We start from the raw sequence: 12,269 nt of genomic DNA, 5'->3' as shown, positions 1-12,269 counted from the left end.
GAGAAAATCTGAGCCCAGCAACAAAGACTCAGTGCAGCCTAAAAAAATTAGAATATTATATGAAACATACCAGAAATAAACAATTATTGTTTTAAATTGCGCGTTGAGTAGCACGATGAAATCTTGAACTGTTCTGCTCAGTCCCACCTTTCAAGATGTCAATTATCCCTTTGCTCAGTGTATCCCACTGGTAAGTCACTTTGCAGACATCTCAGTTACCAGGTCAACTGTCACAGTATCGATTGTGCAGTGCTTGTGTTCAAGTAACCCTCATTTTACTTAGTAATGGCACCAAAGTTCAGGAGCAGGGACGCTGGCAATCTGTATATGCCAAAGAGAAGTCATAAAGTGCTTCCTTCATTTGAAAAGGTAAGGTTCTCTACTTAATAAGAAAAGGGAAAAAATTGTATGCTGAGGTTGCTAAGACCTACGTAAGAACAAATCTATCCATGAAACTGCGAAGAAGGGAAAAGAAATCCGTACTAGTTTCATCATCACATCTCAAGCTGCAGAAGTTATGGCCACAGTGTATAAATGCTTAGCGTATGTACACCTGTGGTGGATTCATGTCAATGTATGGCAAAACCAATTCAGTATTGTAAAGTAAAATAAAGTTAAAATAAAAATTAAAAAAAATAAAAAATAAAAAATAAATAAAATGGAAAAGGTACTAATTTGTACCATAAGCTATTTTGAGAAACAGCTTTTCTTACACAATTTTTCTTACAGTATATTGTTATAACTGTTCTATTTTATTATTAGTTACTGCTGTTATTCTTACTGTGCCTAGAAATTAAACTTTATCATGGGTATGTACATATGGAAACAACATAGTGTGTATATATATATGTGTGTGTGTGTGTGTATATGTGTGTGTATATATATATATATATATATATATATATATAGTATTCCATATTATCCATGATTTTAACCATCCATGAGGAGTCTTGGAACATACCCCCCAAGAATAAGTGGGGGGAGCTAATACTAAACTTCTGTCTTGATTTGTTTTAGACACTGTTAATGTTTTATACCATCAGCTTGTTTTAGCTTCATCCATAAAAGATTTGAACGCTTTCAGTAAATATTTTGGAACTAAAAAAAAAAGTTTCATTCACATTGTTTTTGTTGTTGTTGCTGGCTACTCATTTCTATGTCTCAAAATCTTTTGAGTCCATTTTCCTTCTTCCTTAATACCCTGACACTTCTGAAGAATACAAAAGATTTTGGATGTCCTTCAAATCTGGCCTTATCTAATGTTTCTTCATGATAAAATCCAGGTTATGGATTTTTGGCAAGATTATCCCAAAAGTGATATTGTGCCCTTTCAGCGCATCATATCAGGAGGTATAAGATGTCAGTATGTCTCATGACTGATTATTGATTATGGGTTACTTTGATTATTTAGTTAAGGTAGTATAACCCCATGCCTCTTAATAGCTCTCATGCTTTCCATCTCTATGTTTTTATGTTACATTCTATATAGTTTCTTCAGCTCCATCTTCCCATTTACTATTTCTTTCTCCAAATGTGTCCAATTTTTTGTTTTAACATGTGCATTACTTTTCTAATTTAAACTTTTTAATTATCACATTTTTAGATTTTTTTCAAAATGTCCTGATCAATTCTGATAGTCTTTTGTTCTTTCGTCTTACTTTAACTCCCTCTTTTAACATACTTATATTTTGAATCTATTAATTCAAATATCTGTAGTCTTTCAGCGTTTCACTCTGTAGTTTATTTCCTCCAACTCTTGCTCATGGTAGCCTGTCTCCTGATGTGTTTAATAATTTGGAGGAGGTTGAGGGGATGCAGATTCATGTTCAATTGAAATCCTACCTCTGGCAATTTTTTCAGATGTCTATTTAAAGTGCCTTTCTTTGAGAAGGACTGGCATTTGCTTTGGCCAAGAGACTAGTAGTAGCACCAACAGAGAATCTCTTAAACTAGATTTTTGTCTTGGTTTTTTGGAGACCACACAAGTAGTATAAACTCAGGCTCAAACCTGCATGAGTTAGGGCCTGTAGTAAAGAGAAAAATTTTTTTTAATTCTACTCAAAGTCAAGGTACTTTGCAACACTCCCCCTCTGTGGTATGGTAATCTACTTTTTTTTCTTTTAGCAACCAAGAATGGTATTCTTTGGAAGTCCTGACTTTATTTGGGTGAGGGTAGGAGGGTTTCAGTTGCAACTTTTCACTTTGCGTGGGTCCAGAGCTCTCTTTCCTGTTCCCAGATGCTAGGCCAAAAGGATAGGAAATAACTCCAGGACAAATACTACTTCCAATGATAGCTTACCAGCATGGAGTCATGTTAGCTCAGTATTTCTGGCTTCTAAGAAATCCTTCCTTTTTCTTCAGTTCAGCCATGAAATAAGAGTTTTGATTTGTTTTTTAACCAAGCATTTTCTGGTATACTAAAATGCAAAGTTTCTCTATACCTCTAGCCCTCTATATTGCCAAAAACAGAAGTCCTTAAGGTTTTTTTGAATAATGATAGGGGAAAAAAATGCTTTAGGATTTAGTAGAAAAGGCAGAGTTTTTAATGATAATTTTAAAAAAGAAATCTGGATTAAATTTCAGGTTCTTTATCAAATATGACTAATAATCATAGAATCAACCTCGATGAGCAGAAAGTGAGAAGAGGGTTTCCTACCAATTCACATTTGTCCTGTTTGGCTATTCACTGCTGCCTAGAGTTACTGTTTTTATAGACCACCCAGAATAGGCCAGTTCCTTGAATCCTGTGCCAAAAATCACTAGATGCCTTCTTTACCATCTACACAATATCAATAAGGTCAGAAAAATTAACCCTTTTAAGTCTATTTAGTTTATTTTCTTTTTCGGTGTACACAAAACTCTTCAAACTAGTCAGTTTTGCTTACACATTACTTTGACAAAACTCTCTTACTTTAGACGTAAGATGTATTTACATTTCATCACCAAGTGCCTTCAGGAAATGATTCTTAAGGCATACCTATATTTGGCAAACGTGTGTTATATATTTTCTCACTTGGACCCATACCAGTAAGGCACAAAAGTTCAATTCTACATTGAACATCTGAAACAACATTAACAACACTATTATGGTAATGTGATCTCTTCTGAAAGAGTTCAGGTTCCTAAATCTAAAATGCTTTTGAAATCTCTGATTAAAATGTCTATTCGTCTGGCCGGACTTAGTTTTGTGGTACCTAGGAAAAGCTGAGTTAGAACTCATGGTCTGTTATTCAAAAGCCTATGCAGTTTCTATACCAATTAAAGCAGAATAATGCTTGCTTTATATATATATATATATATATATATATATATACACACACACACACACACACATACACACACACAAGGCCATGGATGTGGAAGTTGTTCAATAAATATCTTCCAGGTGGTACTAATAAGGTTCAACTAGGGAGTTCCTGTTCCTCTGGCAGACTCCCAGGCCTGAGAAGATCCTCTGTCTCGCAGTGAAAAAGACTGCAAACAGTGAGGTCAATTAAGAAATACTTCTGAATAATATACATGATGGAACATCTTCATACCCAACATTTGCTTCAGGGGTAGATTTCAGTCTTTCAAGTCATTGTTGCTCTCTAGCTTTGATATTTCACTGTGCCGAATTTTCTCCACAAGAAATAACTCCAGCTTTGTATGAGTTTTGTAGCCAGTTTCTTTCCTATCTCCTTCTTGGTGTCTGAGATATTCCAACTTGTTAAGACATTTTGATATTTCTTCATTCCTTCTAGCTCTTCTCTGTTTTTTTATCTTCAGTCTAAGCCTTTTAAACATGTTTTTTAAAATCTGAACAGAAGCCATTGCTTTCTGTTCCTAAAGCCTTCACATAAAGACAGGCACAGATTTCCTTGGGTTGCTCCTCAGGATTTTCAAGTTTTCAACTTTCTCCCATTCTTAATTACTGTTCTTGTACTATCCATCTAATTTTTTAAACACAAACCTTTATTGATACATTGAGATCACTATTCCCTCCATCCATAATGGGTCAATCTACTTGCTCATGGAAATGAGCCCAATCCTCTGATACACCCATCACCTCAGCATCTGTGAAGATCAGTAATTCATTAAAAATTTTTTGTTCCCGTCTTATCTTTCAAATCTCTGTTGACTTATACAGACTTTCACAACAGGACATACCCAACACCATTCTCACTTCCTGCACCAAAATTCCACTGTCTTTATTTGTTCATCAAATGCTACTACAAAAAGTTGCTGTGACTACCATCATCAGAGTTATTGATGTTCCTTCAAGAATATGCTATCTTTACACAATATCTACAAAATGTTTTTTTATATTACAATTGTTTACATATGTGCTTCTCTTACTAGGCATGCTTTTATTCATGTTTATATTCCTGGTTCCTTGCTCAGCACTTGGCAAACATATAAAAATATATGCTGAAAAAATAATGAGAACCACACCTCATAGAGCCTAGATAACAAATGAAGAACTAAAAGCACATAGCTTTTAAGAAATCACATAAATGTGTATCTCTGGGATTCCGTGGTAGTATAGTGGATAGGAATCCGCCTGCCAATGGACAGGACATGAATTCGATCCCTAGTCCAGGAAGATTCCACAAGCCAAGGACCAACTAAAGCCTGCGTCCCACAATGACTGAGACTGCGGGCTGCAACTACTGAAGCCCATGCACCTAGGCCTGTGCAATGCAACAAAAAAAGCCACTGAAGTAAGAAGCCCATGCACCACAACAAAGAGTAGGCACTGCTCACCACAACCTACATTCATGGAGCTCCACCTGGTACTGAGGGTCCCAGTATAAAATGCTTCATTTTGAGAGCTGTTGATGAGTGCAAAAGAATTGATGCTTTTGAACTTTGGTGTTGGAGAGGACTCTTCTTGGACTGCAAGGAGATCCAACCAGTCCATCCTAAAGGAAATCAGTCGTAATATTTATTGGAAGGACTGATCCTGAAGCTGAAGCCCCAATCCTTTGGAAACCTGATGTGAAGAACTGACTTATTGGAAAAGACCCTGATACTAGGAAGGATTGAAGGTGGGAGGAGAAGGGGCTGACAGAGGATGAGACGGTTGGATGGCATCACCGACTTGATGGACATGAGTTTGAGCAAACTCTGGGAGTTGGTGATAGACAGGGAAGCCTGGTTTGCTGCAGTCTGGGGTCACAAAGAGTAGAACATGACTGAGCGACTGAACTAACTGATGACTTTATATTCACTCTACAGTAATCTAATTCACTTTTTTCAAGGAATTTAATTACATTCAAGTTTCTAAATCAGGATGACAAAGTTTTGATTAGCACATCTCTTGTCTCCTATATTAACCAAGAGATAGATCTTCTTGAATAAAGAAGTCACACTCCTTGGAACTTACCTAATGCTTTGATGATTAAGAATCTGCCTTGCAGTGCAGGGCACAGGGCTTTGATCCCTGGTTGGGGAGCTAAGATCCCACATGCTATGGGACAGCTAAGCCCACAACAACTACTGAGCCCACACATGCACACTGGAACCCTTGTGACACAACTAGGGGGCCCACATGCCACAACTAGAAAGCCCGTGCACCACAATGAAAGATCCTGCATGCTGCAACTAAGACCTGATGCACTGAAATAAATAAATACTTTTTAAAAAAAGAAAAAGGAGTCTAGTTTTCAAACACAGAAACAAAATAATTTTAATATAAAGGATACAGGTAAAATGTCAAAAATAAATAATGAAAATAGCAGTAAAAAATTTTTTTTAATAATTCAAATGCTTATATCAGGTATCTCTTCAGCATATTTTATGTAACTTGTCTAGTATAGCGTCAACTTTCAAAAACAAGTCAACTTGGAATTGACTTTTCACTGAGTTGTCTTAGTTAACTAATTAAAAAGCTAGGTCTCTGGGACTCCATGAAGAGATTTCAAATGCTCTGGGGAATTGTGCTAACATCAAACAACAACAAAACTCCAATATGAGATCGACTTTATTTTTAAAAAACAACTACATAGAAATAAAATGGGAATGACCTGGTTTGGCCATCAAACATGTTTGATCAACATCAAACATGCTGATCAAACTATTATACTATTTTCTCTGTTTAAAATCTTCATAAATAAAAGAGATTATTATTAACAACTTACAATTCCTTTCCGTTCTCAACTAATTTTAATACAGATTTCACTCCTATCCCTAATAAATCTGCTTTCCAAGATTACCACTGACCTGCTAATCACCAAATTCAGTATTCTCATCTCAGTTTTCAGCCTCTCCCAAGCCCTCAACATGTGATACCATGGCTCAAGCCCCTCCTGAAACTCTTTTCATCCTTGGCTTCAGAAAATCATTTTCTTCTCATTCTGTCCCCAATTCTGTTCACTTTGAGTGTCTTTCCCTGGGTCTATCTATTGTTCATGCTGAGTCACTCAGATTCTTCTTCTTCTTCTTCGTCTATTTTTCTCCTTGGATAATCTCAGCTACTACTAACATCTCTGTCTATCTATCAGATAATTGGTAGGAAGGGATTGGGGGAAGGAGGAGAAGGGGCCAACAGAGGATGAGATGGCTGGATGGCATCACTGACTCGATGCACATGAGTCTGAGTGAACTCCGGGAGATGGTGATGGACAGGGAGGCCTGGCGTGCTGCAATTCATGGGGTCACAAAGAGTTGGACACGACTGAGCGACTGAACTGAACTAAACTGAACTGAATATCTAATCATTACCTCAGATTTCCCAATATCTAGCCACTATCTCAAATTTATACTAACAATAAAAACCATTATTTTCTATCATGAAAATATTATTTTCTATTCATCTTTATATGTTGGCTACTTCATATGAGAGTATCAGCATTCGGTCTCTCAAGAGAGAAATGTTGGAATTATGTTTACTGTCTCTTTTCTTCCTCACATTCCACACTGTAATAATCATCAAATCCCATCAGAGATGTACCCTGGGATAGGTCATCCTTTCCATCCCCATAGTCCAAGTTTAGACTCTCATCTCTTGCTTTACATACATCAACAGAATCCCATGCTGTCTCTGTCAATAGTTTCTCCTCCATCCAAACCATTTTCAGTAACACACCCTCAGAGTCATTTCAGTCGTCTTCCTGAGATACGAAACTGATTATGTTACCCTCTGCCTAAAAACCCAGGAATGACTGGTTTATAGTAGCACTGTATATAGCAGCATACTAAGCCCTTCATTATCTGGCCTCCCTTATATCACTAGCTGTATTTCCTCACACACACTTCCACATACATAAAATGCACCAGATTTTTCACTTTTTTTCTGAACTTGTCAGCCATTTCGTAACTGTGCCTTTTATCATGCTGCTACCTCAGGATGCCTTTCCCGTACTTTCCACCAGGCAAACAATCATCATACTTTAAGATTCAGCTTCCTCTCTGGGATTTCCCTCATCATTCTGGCGTTCAACAAAAGAAAGTGTTTTGAGCATCTATCAATAAGACATGAAGATTCTCCTCCAGGAACGCGTATTCTCGTTTATATTCTTTCGGTACTTCATTCATACTGAAGGTATGACCTTTTTCACACTATGCTACAGTCATCCTTTCACATGTCTCTCCTCCCAGCTGGATCACGAGATCTTTAAAGGCATGGCCCCTGTCTAACTACTCTTTGACTCCCCAACATCTAGGATGCTGATTTTGTTAATGTGTAGAGTATACCACAGTTAGTGGGAATCTGAAAAAGATGATTTTTAAGATCCCTTTGAATTCTAGTATTCTATGATTTCAACATAACTGCAGCATTTCTTAGTTGTGATTTAGCTGAAAACCTGTGTCAAAAACAGCTAGAATGCTTAAAATATTTATATTAATTCCTGTTCCAAACCTACTGAAGAGGAAACAGAATTACTGTTCTAGTTAGGGAGGAAGTCATTCAAGTGCCTTATAATCACTGACACTCAAGTATCATAGTATTGAGGGAGGAAATATTATAATTACAGTTTAAAGGTAAGTAATTGAGGCATAGAGAAATTAAGTAACTTGAATAAGACAACAAAGTTACTAAGTGGGGAAGCTAGGATTTGAACTCAGTCTAATTTCAAGGTCCATGATCTTTCTCAGTTCAGTATTCTGCTTTATCAGTGCTCTGTTTAATAACTCAAGGCTTCTTTCATTTAAAAAAAAAAAAACATGAACTTTACTTTCTGCCAGATCTACATGAAGAACAAGAAAGAGGAACCAATCTTTCTTCTGTTATCTTGCCTCTGAGGAGGAAAAAACAAATCCATTTTTCCCTAGCTTATGACTACAGTAAAAATAATAAATAATAAGAATTCAAATTTCTAGCATTAGTATCCAAAACAAATATCTATACACTTACCTCATGGGTCCATAGTTCAGTATTACAAATGCCAAAACTATCATCACACAGATAGCTCTTCGCTTCGGACTAGGAACTTTAAGCCTCTGGTTCTAAAGAAAATGATCATTATTAAATACAATTGAATTACACACCAGTTTCACAAAAAGCAACATCTAAGATAATAATAACTGTCCTGTTTACCAGTTATGAGAATGCTTAAATGAAAACCAAAATGCAAATATGAGGAAAGAGTACTTTTCAAAAGACTAAGGAGAGGAGTAAGAGAGAAGAGACACAGCAACCCTTGTTGCAGAGGCCTCTTCACCCAAAAGGAAGAATTCAACAATTTTATGTTTTTATGAATCTTCAAAGAATCCCAAGGCACTGTATTTTAGTAATTTGCCTCTCTCTTAAATCACTCTTTTCAGTAACATAATGGAACATTCCCATGTGCTCAGGGCAAGATAGAAAGAGCAATGTAAGAAGCCAGTCTCCAGGGGATTCCCTGGCGGTCCAGTGGTCAGGACTCCACGCTTCCACTGCAGGGAGCATGGGTTTGGTCCCTGGTCAGGGAATGAAGATCCCATGTGCTGCCCTGCACAGTCAAACAAAAAAGTCCCATTCACCAGGCAGAGGAATCTGTTTGGTTCAAGAAAGCACTGCGGTAGGAAATTCTGAAAGCAGCAGATTTCATGAACAGAATTAAGATGATTAGCCTCACTGGGATGCATAGCCACAAAATACAAAGTATAGTATAGTGGTTGGGTGAACTGAGAACACATTAAATTTTTAAATTTTAGGGAAGACCTAGTGGGACTGCTTAGGAGACCTGATGTGATTCATTTAGTCAAAAAAAAAAAAAAAAAAAACCAACACAGAAAGGGTGCTATGATAATAAGGGAGAAGAAACCCAGGAAAAGGAGACAATTTTTATACACAGCTTGGGAGGTACAATTCAAAAGCTCCTCTTTCCAACACTTTATCCTTACTACAAATGTTTTTGGGCTTATTGTGCCTGCCTTTTCCTATTATTATTTTATAAAATTTAATTTAAAATGTAAAATTTCCAATTGCTTTATCAGGAAAAAAAATACTTCAACCCATCATCTCGCCTCTATCACTAACTAGCACTCACCTCTGATACAACTTCATCCAGTTGCCGCTTCAGTGAACCATTCTCTTTCTTCAGCTTCTCATTCTCCAAAAGGGCTGCCTTTAACCTTGCCTCTAAGCCTAGCATGTATTCTTTCTTCTTCTTGCGGGACTGACAAGCTGACTCTCGATTTTTAATCATACGTTGCTGTCTCCTTAGCACAGCAATCTAGGAAAAGTTACAGTAAATCAAAAATAGTTGGATTTTAGAATCAGATCAGTGAAGAATATACTGATTTTTATAATTATTTTTAAACAAAGTGTTCAAAAGATAGCTCACTGGTTGTTTTTTAAAAAAATACTCAAATGAAATAAACTGAAATCAAATGATTAAATAAGGCCTTCTAAAACCTGTTAAATGATTTCTTCTGGTGTTTTCACCAGAAATAAGACTTATTTATTGATAAATAAGATTTATTTATTGATCTTCCCATTTTCCCTTTAGAAATACTATATATAGTATACATACAGCTTTAATCTATATCACAGGCCCTGAATTACTTGACTGTTTTTCAGAACCATCTATCCAGTTACTTATAGGGCCACTTCTGCTGGTAGAGCTACCATCACTTCAAATTCACCATTTGCCAACTGAATTCATTACCTCCCTCTACCTATTCTTTAAAACCTACTGATCTTCTATCAATGGTATCTCTTAGGACATAAAGGAAGGTGTGACCAGTAACCTATTTTTCTTTCATTCACAAACATATTAACTCATCTCCAGACTACTGCAACAACAGCCTTCTAACTACTTCAACTGGCTTCAAGCTCCTTCTGTGTACCATTTTTAAGATAACTTTCTTCTCCTAAAAACATTTTAATCTTGCTACTCCATTGCAAAAGCAAGCTAGTCATGTATTTTACCTACCTACCTTTGCTTTCAAAATCTTCCATAATGTGACCACTTTCCTAACTCTACAACTACTCACACCACACCTGCCAATCAAGGTTATTCCATGATCTTCACACATATCTAACTTGTTCCTTTATTCATACTGTGTGTTCTGATTTAGAATGCTATCTCCTCTACTAAGCTAATTCTAAGCACCACCCAAACTCTTAATTATGATAGACCACTTGGAGTTTTTAATACTGTCTGAATTACTTATGCTCTTATAATTCAGAAGATACAGCTGAATGCTCTGTTTCAAAAATGCTGACTTTTTCTCTCTTTTCCTAGATTTTATACCTTGGAAGCCAAAACTATGTGATATGACCCACAACATCTACCATAATCAAAACTTACTGACCAAAATTATTTTTGTTATATTTTATAAACAAAGATGTGAAACGTGTTTTAGCATTAGTCTATTTCAGAGAGAATGTGAGATAGTAAAATTAAGTCCATAAAAAGAACCAAATAATACTAAATTTATTATTGTGAGTATAGAGATGACAGAATTTCTGACTTCTCTGTTTTGTAAAGGACTTTTAAAAAACTAAACATTTTACTGCAGCTGTTTAATAACTTTTACTGAGATACATAAATAAAACTAAATAATTTAATGCTGATTTCTTTTGAAATAACAATGCAATTTCCATCCCATACTACAGTTTCTAGAAATAGAGGTATACCAAATCCAACTGAGCAATCAGACTCCATAAGGAAAAAAAAAAGAATCCACAAGGAAAAGAAATATTACATGAGATGTCAAGAAGTGTATCTCCGCCCCCCCTCCTTTTTTTTTCTTTTTTAACTGAAACATCACAAGAATGCTGACTTCTATAACCATCAATCTACAAAATTTCCCTGTGGCATAACTATCCCACTCTTCAATAATGCTAAACACACACACAGAGCAGCGTCAAATCATGATGGATTTTAATTATTCAACAATTTCAAACTATTTTCTGGAAATGCCACTTTGTTCGATCTACTATTACTCTTAGTGATCTTCATTGTTACTGAGAATGCCAGTGTCCATAACTGATACTTAACACAAGAGTGCTGAAGTACACAGAATGCTGAGCAAGCACATAAAAGAGAAGGCTCCCAGATGGAAGAGCTTATACTAAAAGTTGGATAAAAGGTAACCTTACTTATTTAAAGGCTGATTAATGTATGGACTCTGGGGAGGCTTACACATGGCACACTACTTAATAAATTTCAAACAGGATTAGGGATTTCTATAAACAATAAAAGCACCTGCATATTATACAGCATAAAGTTTCAAAGGCTGTCAGTGCACATGCCTCATACTAAAGAAACGAAAACCACCTGTAGCCAAATATTCATTTCTTCCCGTAGAAAGAGATAACAATAGTTCTGAAAATGCAGTAAATACTCAGTATTACCAATAAATACAAAGGATGAGTACAGTAAAAATATATGAAGTCCATAGGAAACTCCAAACACAGAGCTCCAACTTTACATCTCAGCAAGCTATATTCAGCTAACTGAATAAAATATTTAAATTATTCTGTATTTTTGAGGGTAAAAGAAATAAAATAAAATTTCAGATTAAACATATGCATACTGTTTGTTTGTTTGTTTGACAGGGGAGGATATTTTAAAAGAAAAAAAGGACTACCTGTAATTACTGTTCTGTAAACTGATTTTTTTTCCCATACAACATATCATGATCACCTTTGACATGCCATGAGAATGGCAGCCCAGTATTTCAACTATATTGATGCTCCATAAAACATTTAACTAATCTCCTCTTGTTGAAATTGTTATAGTTTTCAAGATTCTTTAAAATAAGGCTCATCATTCGATAGTGTTAGAGTAGAAGAATCAAGGCTAGAGTTTAGGGAAGTTAATTTCAAGACCAGTGCTACTTACACAACAGCT

General features: G+C 35.9%; 1 protein-coding gene across 1 annotated transcript in view; it reads right to left on the bottom strand.

The window, feature by feature from the left end:
* The window catches only part of ATF6 (activating transcription factor 6), a 246,416-nt gene that overhangs the window by 174,026 nt on the left and 60,121 nt on the right, over positions 1-12,269 (bottom strand). The window contains exons 8-9 of the mRNA XM_069546978.2: positions 9,456-9,641; positions 8,339-8,430 (exon numbers count right to left, since the gene is read on the bottom strand). Coding sequence (XP_069403079.2) covers positions 8,339-8,430; positions 9,456-9,641 — 278 coding nt within the window. The remainder of the gene's footprint in view (positions 1-8,338; positions 8,431-9,455; positions 9,642-12,269) is intronic.

Source organism: Ovis canadensis, chromosome 1 (assembly GCF_042477335.2).
Source record: "Ovis canadensis isolate MfBH-ARS-UI-01 breed Bighorn chromosome 1, ARS-UI_OviCan_v2, whole genome shotgun sequence".
Lineage (NCBI taxonomy): Eukaryota > Metazoa > Chordata > Mammalia > Artiodactyla > Bovidae > Ovis > Ovis canadensis.
This window is presented reverse-complemented; position numbering and strand designations above follow the sequence as displayed.